The sequence below is a fragment of the Grampus griseus genome, assembly GCF_964374135.1.
Source record: "Grampus griseus genome assembly, chromosome: 10".
Taxonomy (NCBI): domain Eukaryota; kingdom Metazoa; phylum Chordata; class Mammalia; order Artiodactyla; family Delphinidae; genus Grampus; species Grampus griseus.
The window spans coordinates 72,784,131-72,802,848 of NC_139004.1; the positions used below are offsets into that span (position 1 = coordinate 72,784,131).

Sequence of the window (18,718 nt, forward strand, 5' to 3'; positions counted from 1 at the left end):
GTCATCCATATTGGAAAGGAGAAGTAAAACAATCTTTATTCATAGATGGCATGATCTTCTATGTAAAAAAATATGATGGAATATGCCAAAATAAAGCTACTAGATCTAATAAATGAATTTAGTAAGGTAGTGGGATACAACATCAATATACAAAAATCAACTATATATTAGAATTTTGAACTGGACTTTTTAATGAAAATTGAAAACTGAATTTTATAAAGTGATATCATTTACAACAATATCAAACATATGATAGGCATATGGGTAAATCTGACAGAAGATGTGAAAGATTTGTACCTTGAAAACTATAAAATACTGCTAAGAAATTAGAGAAGACACAAATAAATGGAGAGATATATTTTGTTCATAGATCAGAGACAATTTTAAGATGTCACTTCTCCCCCAATTTACAATCCCAATCACTAGCAGTAATTTGTGTAGAAATTCATAAATTTCTGCTTCTTCAAAAGACCTGTTATGAAAATGAAAAAAGGTATATAAACTTTGGAGAAAAATTTTGTAGACCGTATATCTGAAAAAGAATTTGCATCAAGAATATATAGCGAGCTTCCCTGGTGGCGTAGTGGTTATGAATCTGCCTGCCAATGCAGGGGACACGGGTTCGAGCTCTGGCCTGGGAAGATCCCACATGTTGTGGAGCAACTAAGCCCATGCGCCACAACTACTGAGCCTGAACTCTAGAGCCCTCGAGCTACAACTACTGAGCCCGCGTGCCACAACTACTGAAGCCTGCGCACCTAGAGCCCGTGCTCCACAATGGGAGAAGCCACTGCAATGAGAAGCCCACGCACCGCAACGAAGAGTAGCCCCCACTCACCGCAACTAGAGAAAGCCTGCACACAGCAACGAAGACCCAATGCAGCCAAAAAATAAATAAATAATTTTAAAAAAGAAAAAAGTATAGAGAACTCTCAAAATTCAACCACTAGAATTTAAACAACTCAGTCTTTAAAAAGAGCAAAGATTTTAACAGACACTTTACCAAAGAACATATACAGAAGACTAATGGAAAGCACATGGAAAGATGTTCAACATCACAGGTCATTAGGGAAATGCAACTTACAATCCCAGTGATACAACAATACAAGCATATTAGAATGGCTAAATTTAAAAAGGCTGGGCAGGGAATTCTCTGGTGGTCCAGTGGTTAGGGCTCCATGCTTCCACTGCAAGGGGCACAGGTTTGATCCCTGGTCAGAGAACTAAGATCCTGCAAACTACACGGCATGGCAAAACAAAAAAAAAAAGGCTGAGCATACCAAGTGTTGAGTAGGATGTGCAGAAACTGAAACTCTCATACACAGTTGGTGGAAACAAATTAGTATAACCACTCTGAAAAAGTCTGGCAATTTCTTAAAAAGTTAAACATTCACCTACCATATGATTCAGCTATCACACGCACTATCACTCCTAGTATTTACCCAAGATAAAAGGATATATATGTCCATACAAAGACTTGTACATGAGTGTTCATAGCAGCTTTATTTGTAATAGACAAAAACTAGAAATGACCCAAACGTCCATCAACAGGTGACTGGATAAGAAATTTGTGTTATAGCCATATAATGGAATACCACTGAGCAATAAAAAGAATCAACTATTTAAACATGCAGTATGAATGAATCTCAAAATCATTATGCTGAGTGAAAGAAGTCAGATCACTCTCTGCACTGGGAGCCACTTTCCTGCCACAGCCCCTTACTCCCCTCCCTGGTGAGGAGTACCTCTGAGCTGCTGGGCTGACCACTGTCTGCAGTAGTGATGAAACAACTGCAGATGCTGACAGATGAGAGCCTCAGCAGCTTGGCAGCCTCAGGGTTCTTGACCTCACTTATCCCTAGGCATAGCTTCCAAACCAGTGCCACTGAAGGGACACTGACACAGCAGCCACGTTCACTGGGGCTGGGGCTGCCACAGTTGGGGTGGCTGGGATTGGCACTGTGTTTGGGAGCCTCATCCTTGGTTATGCCAGGAACTCTTCTCTGATGCAACAGCTCTCCTCCTATGCCATTCTGGGCTTTGCCCTCTTGGAGGCCATGGGACTCTTTTCCCTGATGGTAGTCTTTTCCATTCTCTTTGCCATGTTAAGGAGCCCTCTCTAACTCCCATAGTTCTTTCTACCGTGTCTAATAGGCCCTGTATGTTCCTTTTCCTACACATCCCCAGGCAGCCTGGGGAAAGTGGTTGGCTCAGGGTTCGACAGAGGGAAGACAAATAAATACTATGTTAAGATGATTAAAAAAAAAAAAAAAGAAAAAAGCCAGATCAAAAAAAGAAGTACATACTGTGTGTAAAACCTAGAAAATACAAACTAATCTACAGTGACAGAACACAGATCACTGGCTGTTTGGAAAGGGGAGGCAGGATGGAGTGCAAAGGAACATAAGAAGATTTTGGGGGGGTGACAAGACATATACCTATCTTGACTGTGCTGATGGGTCTATGGGTGTATTCAAACGTCCAAACTTATCAAATTGTACACTTTGTGTTCAGTTTATTGTATGTCAATTACACCTCAGTAAAGCTGTTTTTTAAAAACACAAATTTCTGGATTCTATCACCAGAGCCTTTGGCTGTAAAAATATTTACCCATTTCATTCGATCAAAATCAATCATTTTGATAGCTTCCTACTGAGGTCTAAATATCCACTCACTTAATAGCAAGTATGATAACTTGGGAACATAAAGTTACTATTTTTCAAAATTATCTCAATATAGAAGCAACTTATACTACAAAGTATTCGTCCTGGTGGATACGGAAAAATATGAGGGATAGTAAAAAAAATAAATAAAGGATTTATGAAGTTTAGCTTTCTAATGGCTAAGCAGAAATAGTATGATGACAAAGAAAATGGGGAGGCAAAAATAAACAGAAAAGCCGACGCACCTATGGTCATCTAATCTATGACAAAGGAGGCAAGAATATACAATGGAGAAAAGACATTCTCTTCAATAAGTGGTGCTGGGAAAACTGGACAACTACATGTAAAAGAACGAAATAGAACATTCTCTAACACCATACATAAAAATAAACTCAAAATGGATTAAAGACCTAAATGTAAGGCCAGACACTATCAAACTCGTAGAGGAAAACATAGGAAGAACACTCTTTGACATAAATCACAGCAAGATCTTTTTTGACCCACCTCTTAGAGTAATGGAAATAAAAATAAACAAATGGGACCTAATGAAACTTAAAAGCTTTTGCACAGCAAAGGAAGCCATAAACAAGATGAAAAGACAACCCTCAGAATAGGAGAAAATATTTGCAAACGAAGCAACTGACAAAGGATTAATCTCCAAAATATACAAGCAGCTCATACAGCTCAATATCAGAAAAACAAACAACCCAATCCAAAAATGGGCAGAAGACCTAAACAGACATTTCTCCAAAGAAGATATACAGATTGCCAACAAACACATGAAAGGATGCTAAACATCACTAATCATTAGAGAAATGCAAATCAAAACCACAATGAGGTATCACCTCACACAGGTCAGAATGGCCATCACCAAAAAATCTACAAACAATAAATGCTGGAGAGGGTGTGGAGAAAAGGGAACCCTCTTGCACTGTTGGCGGCAATGTAAATTGATACAGCCACTATGGAGAACAGTATGGAGGTTCCTTAAAAAACTAAAAACAGAGCTACCATATGATCCAGCAATCCTACTCCCAGACACATATCTGGAGAAAACCGTAATTCAAAAAGATACATGCACTCCAATGTTCACTGCAGCACTACTTACAATAGCCAGGACATGGAAGCAACCTAAATGTCCATTGATGGATGAATGGATAAAGAAGATGTGGTACATACCGTCTTTGGAAGATTACTGAAATATAACTCATCCATAAAAAAGGAACGAAATAATGTCACTTGCAGCAACATGAATGGACCTAATCTAAAATTAAAATTGGAATCTCAAAAATGGTACAAATGAACTTATTTACAAAACAGAAAGAGTCACAGATGTAGAAAACAAACTTACGGTTACCAAGGGGGAAAAAGGGGGAGGGATAAACTGGGAGATTGGGATTGACATACACACTACTATATATCGAATAGGTAACTAATAAGAACTTACTGTATAGCACAGGGAGCTCTACTCAATATTCTGTAATGACCTATATAGGAATACAATCTAAAAAAGACCAGATATATGTATAATGTACAACTGATTCACTTTGCTGTACAGCAGAAACTAACACAACATTGTAAATCAACTATATTCCAATAAAACTTAAAAAAAAAATTTAAACAGAACCCAAGCCTAGTGTTAACACTAGTAAAACGGATGAAACCTATGATAATTAGACAACAATAATCTTAATTTGAAGAAAGGCATAGCATGGTATTCAAGTAATGGGTAACAGAGAAAGGCTGGTGTTCAAAAGTCCAGAAATAACACTGGAGACTAGGATATAGCAGAATTCTACTGCCATCTTCTTTTTCCTCAACATTTGTGCATCATAAGATAGGCAATGTTATAACTGCAAAATAAATGTCATAAACCTATTTCATTAACCATCAACCTTAAACTTGCTTTTCTAAAAATTGGTTAGATGTGGGATATATGTTAGGAATCATGATTTTGTACCTTGTATCAAATGCTTTATCTATTTCAAACAAACAAGGAAAATTCTCGGAGCTCTATTAACAAATACTAATTTCTATTGATATAATAATAAATACCATAATTCAACCAAGTTGTAGATGGCATATAAGTACTGTATCTTCAATATAGAAGGGATATCAAGTTATTAGTGATAATTTAGTCATTATTATGAGTTAACATATTTTGTTATTTAAATGACATTTATCCATAATTAGAGAAGGTTTTTGCCTTCTTCAACTATCTGTTTTTAAAGGACTAATATTAGAAAGTTGGTAGTTAAAATTTTTCCCCCAAGTTATGCTAAAAGAAGAAAGTAAAATTCAGGTATATAAAAACAAGTGAGTTAAGTTATGGGCAAGTGAAAACAAAAGGACAAATTTTAAAGGCATCTCTCCTAAATGTACCAATATATTTTACAGTATACTTTGAAGGATATTACCCAGTAACTTCAAAAAGGAGTAACATCCAATATATTTTATTATTAAAAAATAAATTAAGGGCTTCCCTGGTGGCGCAGTGGTTGAGAGTCCGCCTGCCGATACAGGTGACACGGGTTTGTGCCCCGGTCCGGGAAAATTCCACATGCCGCGGAGCGGCTGGGCCCGTGAGCCATGGCCGCTGAGCCTGTGCGTCCGGAGCCTGTGCTCCGCAACGAGAGAGGCCACAACAGTGAGAGGCCCGCGTACCGCAAAAAAAAAAAAAAAATTTTTTTTAATAAATTAATTAAAATCTAAAGAACGGTATTATATACTAGCTACTTTCAAAAAAGAAGAGGAAGAAATAAAAGTAATTTGAGATTTAAGGTTAGAAAAGAAAAGGTAGCAAGCAGAGAATCTAACAATACCTAGATTATTAAGCTAAAAATTTTTCATCAGAACATTTCACAAAAATCAAGACACTGGTAGGAAGGATATGAAATCACTTAATTCTGTCTGTTAATAAAATGGACTATTCATCTGTTCATAATGAAGTAAACAGAGGAAGGTTTTCATTTAAATAAAAAAAATAAGTTAGAAACTAAAAGGAATCCCATAATGCAAAGGTTTCATTTACTCTGCATTTTTTCAAGCATTCCAATCTTACTCAGAAATAATACAAGATATCCAAGGGCTTTAAAATCTAAGGCCTTTAATTAGTTTTCAGTAATGACCATAAATGCCTTCTCAAAACCCCTTTCACTGAAAACAGAAGGCACTAGGCATTACATAACACCCTGAAAGCAGTGATTCCTTCTGATGCTGGTGAAGATACACATTAAATGGCAGGTTTTAGATCTTAATATCTCCTCCGGGGGAAAAAAAAAAAAGACAGCTCTGAAAATCACCCTCAAAATTAAAGTTACCAGTCTTTCTCAGGTTCCCAATGCAATTTTAAGTTATTTTTACAAGTACATAATTTGAAATTAATAGATAAACCCGGTAAGTATGATATGGTTTTCAACATGTGTTAGGCTTTTTGTTAAGTACAGTAAATATGAAGATACCGTTATTACGCTAATTGGCATCCTTTGCTTCTCTTTAGCTGTGCAAAATAAAGTTGAAATGATACATCCTGTAGTGGTATAATTTAAAAAATCCTTGATATGACACTAACAACTTTCAAACTCTGGTCACAAACTACATATAAATTGTTAGATTATTAAAATACACCTTTTTGAAAAATAATAAGATGACCATTTATACCTAAATAAGGTTTCCCAGGAAGATATGAAATACTTTAGCATATAAAAGTAGTTGCCCCTTTTCCATGAGGACAACTGTTGTTTCACAAAATAACTCATGTGATTCCTTTCAAATGCCACATTCTCTCCATGACTTTGAGGTATGCTTCAAGAGACTTGTATCCATGAGAAAAGGGCACATTTGGATAGAAGAACACAGTTACAAACACCAAGGACCCTTTCTTAGGTTAGGAGTGCCCTTAAGAGTTACATTAACAGAGAATAAGAGATAGCTCCTGAAGCCATTTCTTTTACAACCTACAACTAAATTTGGATATGTAAAGGGTAATTCAAGACACAGCTATTTACATATGTGCTATGTCATGTGTGCCTATTTTAAACAGTGGCTTCTTCAGGACACTCCTATTCAAACACTAACGAAAAAACCTTATTCTACCAAACCACAATCTTCTATTTTTGGCAAGGTAGTATAGTGTAAACAAAACAAAACAGAAACAAACAAAAACAACAATGACAAAAAACTAGCTATAACAGTGATTGAGGCAAAAGTTCCATGTCAAACAACAGTAGGGAAAGTATTCTGAGAAATATTAATTTTGGGGGAAAAAACCCTACCAAACAAATAATGCTAGAAATCAATCTTATAATCGCTCAAATGACTATCACATAAAAGTTTTAGGGCTTCCCTGGTGATTGGGAGTCCGCCTGCCGATGCAGGGGACAAGGGTTCGTGCCCCGGTCCGGGAAGGTCCTGCGTGCCGCGGGGCGGCTGGGCCCGTGGGCCGTGGTCACTGGGCCTGCGCGTCCAGAGCCTGTGCTCCACGGCGGGAGAGGCCACAGCAGTGCGTACCGCAAAAAAAAAAAAAAAAGTTTTACAAATGCCTTTAAAATAAGAATAGTTGTTTTAAAAAGTAGCTGATTATGAGGTTTATAATTAGAATGTCTTTGAAAAACAGACAAGCTAATTAACTTGGGCCCAATTAGCAAAGGTAAGAGGAAATAAACTCTTCCATAATTAATACTAGATGTCTTCTTCCCTTTGGTGAAACAGATTAAATTTGAAACTGGTATAGAAAATAATGAAATGAAACCTCTATGACAATTGAAAAAAAAAACACCAATGCCACTAATAATGAACACAATGGGAGGCAAAAAACATATTTTTAAGCAATGATTACTCAAAAGAATGCCTTATAAAAAACTACATATAATCACGTTAAGAAAAAGCTTCAAGACTAGCAGCTGGGCTTTGTGAAACACGTAGGACAACGGAAGGCACTACAAAAGCATTAATCACTCCTAACTACAGTCTGACAGTTCAGTCTTTTCCTTCTTCTTAAGAAGATAGCCAGTGTGAATGTCATTTTTATATCCCCCTGAGTTTTATCATGATTGGGCAGAGAAGCACCAATTTAAAAAAATATCTGCAATGCCAGCACTGCAGTTTGGAATCGCTTAAACTGATGGTCCCACAGGTCTCTCATAAGAGCACTTTAGAACATGATTAAAAATATAGAAATGCCTTTTGGTGTTTCAGTATTAAAGTGGAACCACCACAGATATCCATTTTTTTAAAACTAATGCACTAAAAAGGTCTGTTTATACAGTATAGTCTTTCAACCCTGTAGCTAGCATTCACGGCTATTTTCCGCTCCGAGAGATCTTGGGCATCTGGTTGAAGTGTCAGTATGCTTCATGATGTACAATCCTTTTGGCTGGAAAATCCTGGCAAATATCATGTCATGCCCGTTTTGAGCAGTATGCCTTGTAGGTCCTCTGGCAATGCTAAAATAATTGCATCTATATGTGTCCGTAACTTTTCCATAGTGTCAGGTTTCACAGGTAAATGCTCTCGATCAGCCTGCAACTATATAAGGAACATTTGGAAGCATTTAAATTACCTTTTGAGGCTGTATTAATACAGTATATTCTCTAAATAAACAGTTTTAATGGTCAAAGATTTGGAAACTTCAGACTGAGACCAGAATTTACAGAATCTATAAAAAAGCAAAGAACATGCCACTTTAACAATACAATTGCTGAGCTCGAAAAAAGACTTCATGTAAATTAATAGATAATATCAACGCAGACCATGTGGTATTAAATATAAGTCACAATGTTTTTTGTAAAGCTCATTAGACTCCATGTAAATAACTAAAAAAAATATATGGCTTCATTATGATCTGCTTGAGTGACCAAGTATTTTCAGTCAGATCTACCATCAATTGACCAATCATAAGTCCTCTCATTTAAAAATTTACTTCTGTGATACATCAAAGCTATCACCTCAAATAAGAGCAAAACAACTTCACAGATCTTTGGCTGCTTTGGCTACATACCAGCTTGTTTTTTAGCTTCAATACAAGGTCTACTGTTTCTACTTCTGTGTGTTTCTGGGTCCAGTGAAGTAAGTCCTAGAAGAATAAACAAATCTCAAATCAGTAAATACTCAAAATAATATTCAAATCGTTCTATTTCAATAGGCAAGGCTACTGGGAAGAAAGGACAGGAAGGAAAAGGAGAACAGGGTATTTAACCCAGACATAGCATTATAGTATAATTCTGTACATAATATTCTGATAATGTGAATCAGATACTTTTTGACATTAGCCAGAATGACTGTCTAATATTCAGAAGTAAAACACAATGGAAGAAATTCCTTTCTGGCCCTTTTAGATCAATCAAGAGAAACAAAATTGGAACTTAAGGTACGATACTAACCCCTAACTCCACTAAGTATTGAGTAATTTATAAGGTACATCAACTAACAAATCAAGATAATTGCGAACATGAATATATTACTGTATACAAACTTTGCATCTTCAAATAAGCTCTTCCTGGGCTTATCTGTGGTTGCCTTCATGGTATTCTTTCTCTGAAAACCGGTCACTGAGAGTTTATGATTAGAAAGTTAACACTGAGGCTAGCCCACCTCAAGCTAAACACAAATTGAGACTATCCTTTATATTTTTAAAAGTAGCTTAATTTAAAATAGTCTGCTGACAAATTATAGAATACGAAAAAGTCCAAATACAGGAAAAATATATTAATAACTGGGAAAGGTGAATAACGCATGGTGGAAAAGGTGTTGAGTTAGACTGCTCGGATCTGAATTCTAACTCCATCCAGTGGTATGCTAGTAAATATTTAACAACTGGCTCTCAGGAAAAGTTCCTGGTTTATACCATTTGCCAGTTGCTGTGGTGTAATTCTCCCTCTGTAGCTGATTTCAAGCTACCAACCTGAGATCACTGAATACAGAGCTGGGAAGAGATGCACACGGCTGGCTCTTGTGAGCCAGTGCAAGTGGGCTCGAGCACACTGCTGGTTCCACTACTTAGCAGTGATGTGATCTGAAGCAAATCACTTAATTGATTAATGGATCACTCAATTGTCTCAATTAATCACTCAAGTGTCTCATAACGCAGATCATGACACACCTACTTCAATGAACTATGAAGATTAAAAGACTGTCCATTTAAAGCACCTGCACAGTCCTTGGCACATGGCACATGATCTGGAAAAGTTAGCTATTACTATTTATAAAGTAGTGGATATGGATATAACCTTTCAGCCTCTATGAATAACTTTATTTTCAATAGTTGTTAATCATCACACAAACGTGCTGTTTTCTAACCTCTTCACAAAGAGCTTCCAGATGGAGTGCCTCCAGTTTCTGGGTCATTTCCTTCCTCCGGGTCTTGAACCAACCATCAAAATTTGGAGATTTTAGAAAATGCCTATAAAAATAAATTTTTAAAAAGCAAAGTTTGATTATGACTTAACTTCCTCTCAATACTTTTTCTACCGATAGCTAGGAGAACCATGTGAAACAATGTAATTTTTTTAAAAAAAGAATATGTTGGATTTCCCTGGTGGTCCAGTGGTAAAGAATCTGCCTTCCAATGCAGGGGACGAGGGTTCAATCCCTGGTTAGGAAACTAAGATCCCACGTGCAGTGGGGCAACTAAGCCTGTGCGCCACAACTACTGAGCTCACGCGCTAGAGAGCCCACACGCCACAACTACAGATCCCACAAGCTCTGGAGCCCGTGCGCTGCAACTACAGAGCCCACGTGCTCTGGAGACCCTGTGCCACAGCTAGAGAAGCGAAAACCCACACAACACAACTAGAGAGAAGCCCGCACACTGCAATGAAGATCCTGCATGCTGCAACTAAGACGCGACGCAGCCAAAAAATTAAAAAAAAAAAAAAAGGATATGTTTAAGCCCAGTTTTTTGTTTCATTTTTAAATAAAGCTCTATAGATGGATGAAATAGAAAAAAAAGGACCAACCGGTAAAGTCCAATCCAATCGCCTTTTATTCTAGAGGTCAGCTGAGGTCCTGTTTTCTCAAGTGTTTTCATAAATTCTTCTGGAAGGAACTGTCTTAATTGGGGTGGACTCTAGAAAACATGACATACTGTATTTTAAAATTAAAAATGGATATATTCACAGAAGTTAACTGCAGTTAGACAACTCAAATAGGAATTTAACTGAATATATTTATACCTTCCATGGAGAAATGCTTTTCTGCAAAGGCATCAAGCTTGCCACATATCTTTCCTAAGTCCAAGAAAAAAAAGTTAGTCAAAGTCAGGTGTTCTTACCGAGAGAGTCTTCAAAAATGTTTAAACTGACCTACTTAAAAAAAGTGGGCTTCCAAGTTTTTCATCATATGCTCTTTCAATGGACATCAACAACACCATCACCAGTCTCAATAGATACACTAAATTTAGATTGAATTGAGAAGTCAGACTTCCAATAAAAATTTAACTAAATCTCAGATAATCCAAAGAACTACCTATTTTTAATGATAATAATTAACCTTATTGAGTAACTGTGTGCCAGAAAATGTACTCAACATTTTACATGCGTGATCTCTTTTAACTCTTGCAACTATCCTTTGTGGCAGGTATTACTGGGAAACTGAGGCTTCGAAAGGCTAAGTAACCTGCCCAAGTTCACACAGCTTGAACTTGAATTCAGGTCTACTTGACTTCAGCCCATGCTCTTAATTAAGCATTACAGTAAAGTTCACTTAATCAACTTAAGCAAGTTGATTTAAATGAAACAAAATAAATTGACATCTATAGACTAAGAAAAAATATTTCTTCCCAAAGTATAATAGCAAAGATTTCCAGACTGCCCTCCTATAATATTCTTAGATAGATTACATTAACAACTACACGAGTCTCTCTCTGATGCAGTCTCCAGACTAGGACCACATCATGTTACTGCCTTATACTGTGACGCATAACTTGCAGTAATTTAACATGATGTTCCACTGAACTTCAAAAAATAATTATATCATCTAGTCATTTATTTCATAAATATTTATTGAGTGCTATCATGTGACAGACTGAGGAAAGGTAATGAACAAGACAGATAAGGAACTTCATCACGGAACTACATTCTCACAGGTATCATATCAAATTGTGCTCAAGAAAACAGTATCAGATTTGAAAACTTCTGCTCTTTCCATTACAGTAAATGCAGATGATAATGGCAGCTACCTCATAGAGTTGTTAGGAGAATTAAACAAATTGTTGCTCTCTAGCGCCAGTGCTTGGCAGTCTTAAGAAAGCACCTGCTTAGCTCTGCATAGTGAAGTTCTTCTTCCCAGTGAAATCTATTTAGCCCAGACCATGATCCTAGGGAGTTGCTATTTAATTCTTTAGAAAGTATAATCAGTAAACATGTTTTTTCACCTGCACAGTATCCTGGGAATGAAATATTGGAAGCCTTGGGTATGCTCTGCAAGGAATAGGTACTATTAATAGGTACTAATAGGTATTAATAGGTACTAATAATAGAATCCTAAAATGTTCAACCTCATCTCTACCCCAATGCCTCCTTCAACCAGTTCAAGCTTTGTCCTGATACCTCAGACGAAATGGAAATATGAGCATACAACATCACTGCTTAAAACCTCCCCATCTGCTTGGGGAGCACAATCTGACTCTCTTAGCATGAAATAAAAAGTACCGATCAAAAATAAATAAATAAATAAATAACATCAGAGAAAGAAGCTCCAGTAGAACATTTTAAGGTACAAAATTCAATAATTATATAATATTTCATAAAACTTATCTCATTTAAGATTCACAACAACCCTGAAAAGTCTTTAGGGAAAGTGTAATCAGCCACATTTTACAGATAAACAAATTGAGGGTCAAAGAAAGGAAGTGACTTACCAAATTACACAGCTAATACCAGAACAAAGAATTCAGGTGTCTTGCAAAGGGCTCTATTTTAATCACTACACACACGAGCAAGCAAAACAATTTAAGATAAAGTTTTGGTGGATGAAAAAAACATTCATGTGCCCTTCAACAAAGCATTAAATTAAGCAAATACGTATGCTAACTTACTAACGGAATGATGAAGCTTTGTGTCAGTTCCAAAAAATAACGTCGGAGAATAACGCTTTGAGCCTCAGAAGGACGCTTCTGTTGTACACCCTTAAAAGAGGAAAAAAATGAGAACCTATACTCTAGTGTCAGAGAATACAAAACAATGAATGCTTATAGAAGTTTAGCTGATATGTAAATATGTATTTTACTTGATAGGAAAAAAACCCTAGAACTTCATCTTGAAGTAATTTAATGTGAAGTTCACTGTGCAATATCCTGTAAAAAAATCCTTAGAGAAAAATATAAGACATTCATCCCATACCTTAAAATATTAGCTCACAACAAAGACTATATTTATTTCATACTTGTTGTATTAACAATATTTACATTTTCCAAAAAAATGCTAACTATCCTATTAGGTGTTAAGCTACCTCATAGTACAGTCCACGACTTTCTCACTATAACTCCTAAGTTTTCAGGAAGATTGGCACTAGGTTGGTAGCTGCAGTCCCATATTTCTAGCCCATAATTGCTGCTACATTAGTCTCCTGATTTTCATGAAGCTTTGGTTCAAAGTCCAGAGTCCAGAAAGACCTCTTTTCATATTATTGTACATAAAGCACATGTTGCTTTACTGGATACTGCATACCTGAGTAAGGAAATTTAAATTAATAATATGAGCAAGTAATCACCTTCTGCAATTGTTTCATGATTTCTTCATCTCTATTTAGATATGGCTTATAAGAAGTATAAACTCCTAAGAAGTAAAGAAAAGAAAATGAGGTGAGCAGTATGACCCATTTACCCATATAGTATGTGTTTTAAAAATTAATAAAAGTCAATACCAGGTTTAGAATCCAGAGTCTTTAGGTTCTTCAATTTTTTCACTTTAACCTGCTTAGGAATTTCACCTGAAGGAAACATCATAAAGATTCTTATAGTTATTTGAATTTCACATATCACAAAACTGGAATTTTCTAAGACTGATAATCCACTAACTGTTATGTACTTAGGGATGCTGTAGCTAAGGTATTCTTAACATCAGTGAATATTTAAGAGTTTATTCCTAGTACTTTAAAACTGGATAAAGGGAACACTGGGCTATATAACAGCATTACAGAAACAATTGTGTAAATTATATAAAGTGGATATTTGATCTTTCATTAATATCTATCACTACTTTAAAATTTCCCTTTTTGTCACTCAACTTAAAATTTAAAATCTTTGTGCTAAATATATGAAACATGAATAAGATACCATTTTGAATATGATGCCAAATATAATACAATTTAAGAGTAAAGAGAATTGAAAGCAACTCCTAAGTTAGTATGAAGATGTAGTATTCAAAGATTTTTTTTCTAGTACCGCCCCAAATTCTGCTTTTGCAGTGTAGAAACACTGCCACCAGGTGGTGATAGTGGAAGCCACAACCACGGGCCTGAGCCACAGGTGGACTGGACTCTGGACTCCTAAGCAGGGGTGCTGTGTTGCAAAAAGGAGTATGAAGTAAAAGAGAGAAAAGATTACAGGATGAAATGTATGCTTTGTTGAATACTGCTCCTGGGTAGAAAGAAAATCTGAAGACATGTGCAGCAAGGAAAGAGAAGAAAGTGAGCTACTGTAGCTCTGTGGAGGAGATTTAAAAACAAGAGGCTTTGGGGACAGACTGAGAAACAATAGGAAAGAGTCCAGAAACACTCAGGTTTCTGGAATGTTTCTGATTTATTAGCTCACAGTTTTTACTTTGTCAACTTATTCTATATATTCCCACATACTAATTCTTATTTATTTATTTATTTTTTGGCTGCATTGGGTCTTCGTTGCTGCACGCGGGCTTTCTCTAGTTGCGGTGAGAGGGGGCTGCTCTTTGTTGTGGTGCATGGGCTTCTTATTGCAGTGGCTTCTCTCCTTGAGGAGCAGGGGCTCTAGGCGCGCGGGCTTCAGTAGTTGTGGCGCGCGGGCTCAGTAGCTGTGGTGCACGGGCTCTAGGCACGTGGGCTCAGTAGTTGTGGCTCACGGGCTCTAGAGCACAGGCTCAGTAGTTGTGGCGCATGGGCTTAGTTGCTCCATGGCATGTGGGATCTTCCCAGACCAGGTATCAAACACGGGCCCCCTGCATTGGCAGGCGGATTCTTAACCACTGCGCCACCAGGGAAGTCCCCACATACTAATTCTTATGAGAATGTCTCTCATCTTGAATGTCATCTCACGGTTTTGCTTTCCAGAGTTCAGAGTAGCTTTTCGTCAGAAGATTTGTAAAACTTTTTTTTCTTAAAGTGCGGAATTAATACATATTTAACTACACAGATAACTAAATTCAAATCACTACCTGCCTCTGACTCTGAGAACCCAAAGAACATCACATGTCAAAACTACAACGCTTTGAATAAGTCTAAATATTTCTGTGCCTACTTTCTGTTTCCTTTTGTCTAGATCACAAAGGACTTGCAACTCCTGTATCCACCAATGCCATTTATTATATATTATTTCCTGAAATTCACTGTGCAGAGGAACCAAATATCAGGGAAGAGAATAATTCAGCAGTAGGTTTCATATATTCTTTACATTCAGTAAGTTCTAGGTAATAACGAAGATATATAGTGATCCATATCAGCTTTTTTTAAAAGGCAAAGACAAGAATACTACCTGCGCAGCAATCTTCACTCACACAATTCCCCTCTGATTCAAGGGACCTCATCAGGTGTAAGATGCATACTGAACTCTAACCCTAGCCACTATAATTCTTACACTGTAGTACATAATAGACATAAAGAAAACTAGTCATAAAGATACATTGTTTATTGCCAAAAAGTTAAATGGTATTTGTCAAATACGTCTGGAAAATAAAATAAGAATGCCAGAAAATGAACTGAAGTCCTACAATTACAGATGTTTATTTTAATTAAAAAATACTTATTCAATGTCTGTTATGTACATGCACATAAGAGAGGGGTTTAACATTATTAAATTAATAATGTTCTGCACATTTGCATAACAATCTTCTACATTTAGGTCAAATGTTTTACCTTTGATTAAATCATCAAACCCAATTTCTGGTTAGAAATTCAGTTTATAATGTGATCCAATATACACTAGTAGAATTACTTTCTCTTTGAGGAATACTTGTTCAGTACCATTATCCTAGCATTACATTTCTTCATTTAATAGGATTTGGGTGAACTAAAACTAGGTATAACCCATAAGAAGTAATCCCTTTATAGCACGAGGAATGATCCCTCTGCAGGGTTAAAACTATATATATGTTTCTAATAAAGCTACAAACTTCTGGGCCCAGGAGAGCAAAATCTCAGTTCTGCTATGCCTTCCCTGCTGGTCCTACAGAACATACTTTATCTGCAGTTTTACTGACCCTCTCAGATAGTCTTGAATTTTCAAAGCCAGGATCCTAGGCAGAGCTGTTGTGTTTCCTAACTTGTGTAGCATATGCAGTGGTCCTAGTCTTGAGATCAATGGTAGAAAAGAAATATATCCCAAGATATATGCCCAGTACTCATAAATTAAAAGACAAATGGATTTTCATGAATGTGATACCAAAAACAGAGACAATAAAAGAAAATATTGATAAACTGGACTTCATCAAAATTAAAAACTTCCGCGCATCAAAGGATACTATCAAGAGAGTGAAAAGACAACCCACAGGAGAATACATTTACAAAGCATACATCTAATAAGGCATTAGTATCCAGAATATAAAGAACTACAACTCAACGAAAAAACCAACCCAATTAAAAAACAGGCAAAGTGGACTTCCCTGGTGGTGCAGTGGTTAAGAAACTGCCTTAACCACTGCCAGGGTACACGGGTTCGATCCCTGGTCCGGGAAGATCCCACATGCCGCAGAGCAACTAAGCCTGTACGCCACAACCGGCTGAGCCTGCGCTCTGGAGCCCACGAGCCACAACTACTGAGCCACGTGCCACAACTACCGAAACCCACGCGCCCAGAGCCCGTGCTCCACAAGAGAAACCACCGCAATGAGAAGCCTGCGTACTGCAACGAAGAGTAGCCCCCACTCACCACAACTAGAGAAAGCCCGTGTGCAGCAATGAAGACCCAACAAAGCCAAAAATAAATTAATTAATTTTTTTTAAAAAAAAAAAGGGGAAAAGGACTTGTAAAGACATTTCCCCAAAGGAGACATAGAAATGGCCAATGAGAACATGAAAAGATGCTCAATATTACTAATCATTAGGGAAATGTAAATCAAAACTACAATAAGATACCACCTCACACCCATTAGGCTACTATCAAGAAAACAGAAAATAACAAGTGTTGGTGAGGATGTGGAGAAGTTGATATCCTGTGCACCACTGGTGAGAATGAAAAGTGAAAACAGTATAGCAGTTCCTCAAAAAATTAAACATGATGACTATATGGTCCAGCAATTCCACTTTTAGGTATACAGCTGACCCTTGAACAACATGGGTTTGAACTGCCCAGGTCCACTTATACATGGATTATTTTCTTTTTTTGATGAATATATACAGTACTACAAGATTTGCAGTTGGCTGAATCCACAGATGTGGAACTGTGGATACAAAGGGCCAACTATGGGAGTTGAACATCCTCGGATTTTGGTATCTGTGGCAGGTCTTGGACCCAATCCTCTGTTGATACCAAGGGATGACTATATACCCAAAAGAAGTGAAAGCAGAGACTGGAGATATTTGTACACCCATGTTCACAGTATTATTCACATAGCTAAAAGATGGAAACAAGCCAAGTATCCATCAACAGATGAACGGATAAGCAAAATGTGGTATATACATATGATGGAATATTTTTCAGCCTTAAAAAGGAAGGAAATTTTAACACATACTACAACATGGATGAACTCTGAGGACATTATGCTCAGTGAAATAAGCCAGTCACAAAAGGACAAGTAGGTAGAATTCCACTTACATGAGATACCCAGAGTAGTCAGATTCACAGAGACAGAAAGTGGAATGGTAGTTGCCAAGGGTGGGGGGTGGGGCGATGTGGAATGAATAGGGAGCTACTGTGCAATAGTTTCAGTTCTGCAAAATGAAAAGAGTTCTGTGGGTAGATGGTGGTGATGGCAGCACAACCATGTCAATGTACTTACTGCCACTGAACTGTACACTTAAAAAATGATTAAGATGGTAAATTTTATGTTATGTATATTTTACCACAGCTTTTTAAAAAAAGGAATAAAATTCTAATACATGCTACAGCATGGATGAATCTTGAAAATGTTATGCTAAGTGAAATAAGCCAGACACTAGAGGAGAAATACTGTATGATTCATAGAAACAGAAATTAGAATAGAGTTCACTAGGGGCTGGGAGATGAGAGGAATGAAGAGTTATTGTTTCATGGCTACAGATCTTCTGTTTGAGATGATGCAAAGTTCTGTAAATGGATAGGGCTGACAGTTGCACAACACTGTCAATGTACTTAATGCCACTGAATCGTACACTTCAAAATTGTTAGAATGGTAAATTTTATGTTATATATATTTTGCTATAATAAAAAATTTTAAGATAAGTGGGAAAAAGTATCATAAACATACTAAACTTAATGAAATTTTGCACATCTATTAAGACCTGTGCTCAAATGACACAATCCAGTCCCAGAAATAGGTACTACAGTCTTGCTCAAAATCATTTAAACACCCCTGGTGTCATTGCTCACAACGTATCACCTCTACTAATTGAACAAGGACCAAACTGAGGACACTGACACTCTCTACCATCAACTCCTCAATGACCACTAAGGATCTATAAAACATAATGTTTCCATACAACATCATCACTCTCCTATAGAAAAAGTGATACCTTTTTCTATATGATACGGTCCAAATACTCTGGTGACAGAAATAATCAGAGGGAACACAGCATCTCATCCCTAAAATAGGCTGCTTAAAATAAAGTGTAGGGCTTCCCTGGTGGCGCAGTGGTTGGGGGTCCGCCTGCCGATGCAGGGGACACGGGTTCGTGCCCCGGTCCGGGGGGATCCCGCATGCCGCGGAGCGGCTGGGCCCGTGGGCCATGGCCGC

General features: G+C 37.1%; 1 protein-coding gene and 1 pseudogene across 3 annotated transcripts in view; one reads left to right on the top strand and one right to left on the bottom strand.

Moving 5' to 3' along the window:
• Positions 1-1,703: 1,703 nt before the first annotated feature.
• Positions 1,704-2,205, top strand: LOC309828756 (ATP synthase F(0) complex subunit C2, mitochondrial-like; annotated as a pseudogene). Its single transcript has one exon. The product of its transcript is annotated as an ATP synthase F(0) complex subunit C2, mitochondrial-like (transcript).
• Positions 2,206-5,750: 3,545 nt separating this feature from the next.
• DENND6A (DENN domain containing 6A) overlaps positions 5,751-18,718 on the bottom strand; it is a gene marked incomplete at its 5' end in the record, with an annotated part of 51,891 nt that continues 38,923 nt past the window's right edge. For both annotated transcript variants that reach the window (XM_082662767.1, XM_082662768.1), the window contains 8 exons: positions 5,751-8,189; positions 8,662-8,736; positions 9,960-10,062; positions 10,619-10,728; positions 10,835-10,888; positions 12,697-12,786; positions 13,371-13,435; positions 13,524-13,589. In XM_082662767.1, the coding sequence (XP_082518893.1) occupies positions 8,058-8,189; positions 8,662-8,736; positions 9,960-10,062; positions 10,619-10,728; positions 10,835-10,888; positions 12,697-12,786; positions 13,371-13,435; positions 13,524-13,589 (695 nt within the window). In that variant the 3' untranslated portion in view covers positions 5,751-8,057. The remainder of the gene's footprint in view (positions 8,190-8,661; positions 8,737-9,959; positions 10,063-10,618; positions 10,729-10,834; positions 10,889-12,696; positions 12,787-13,370; positions 13,436-13,523; positions 13,590-18,718) is intronic.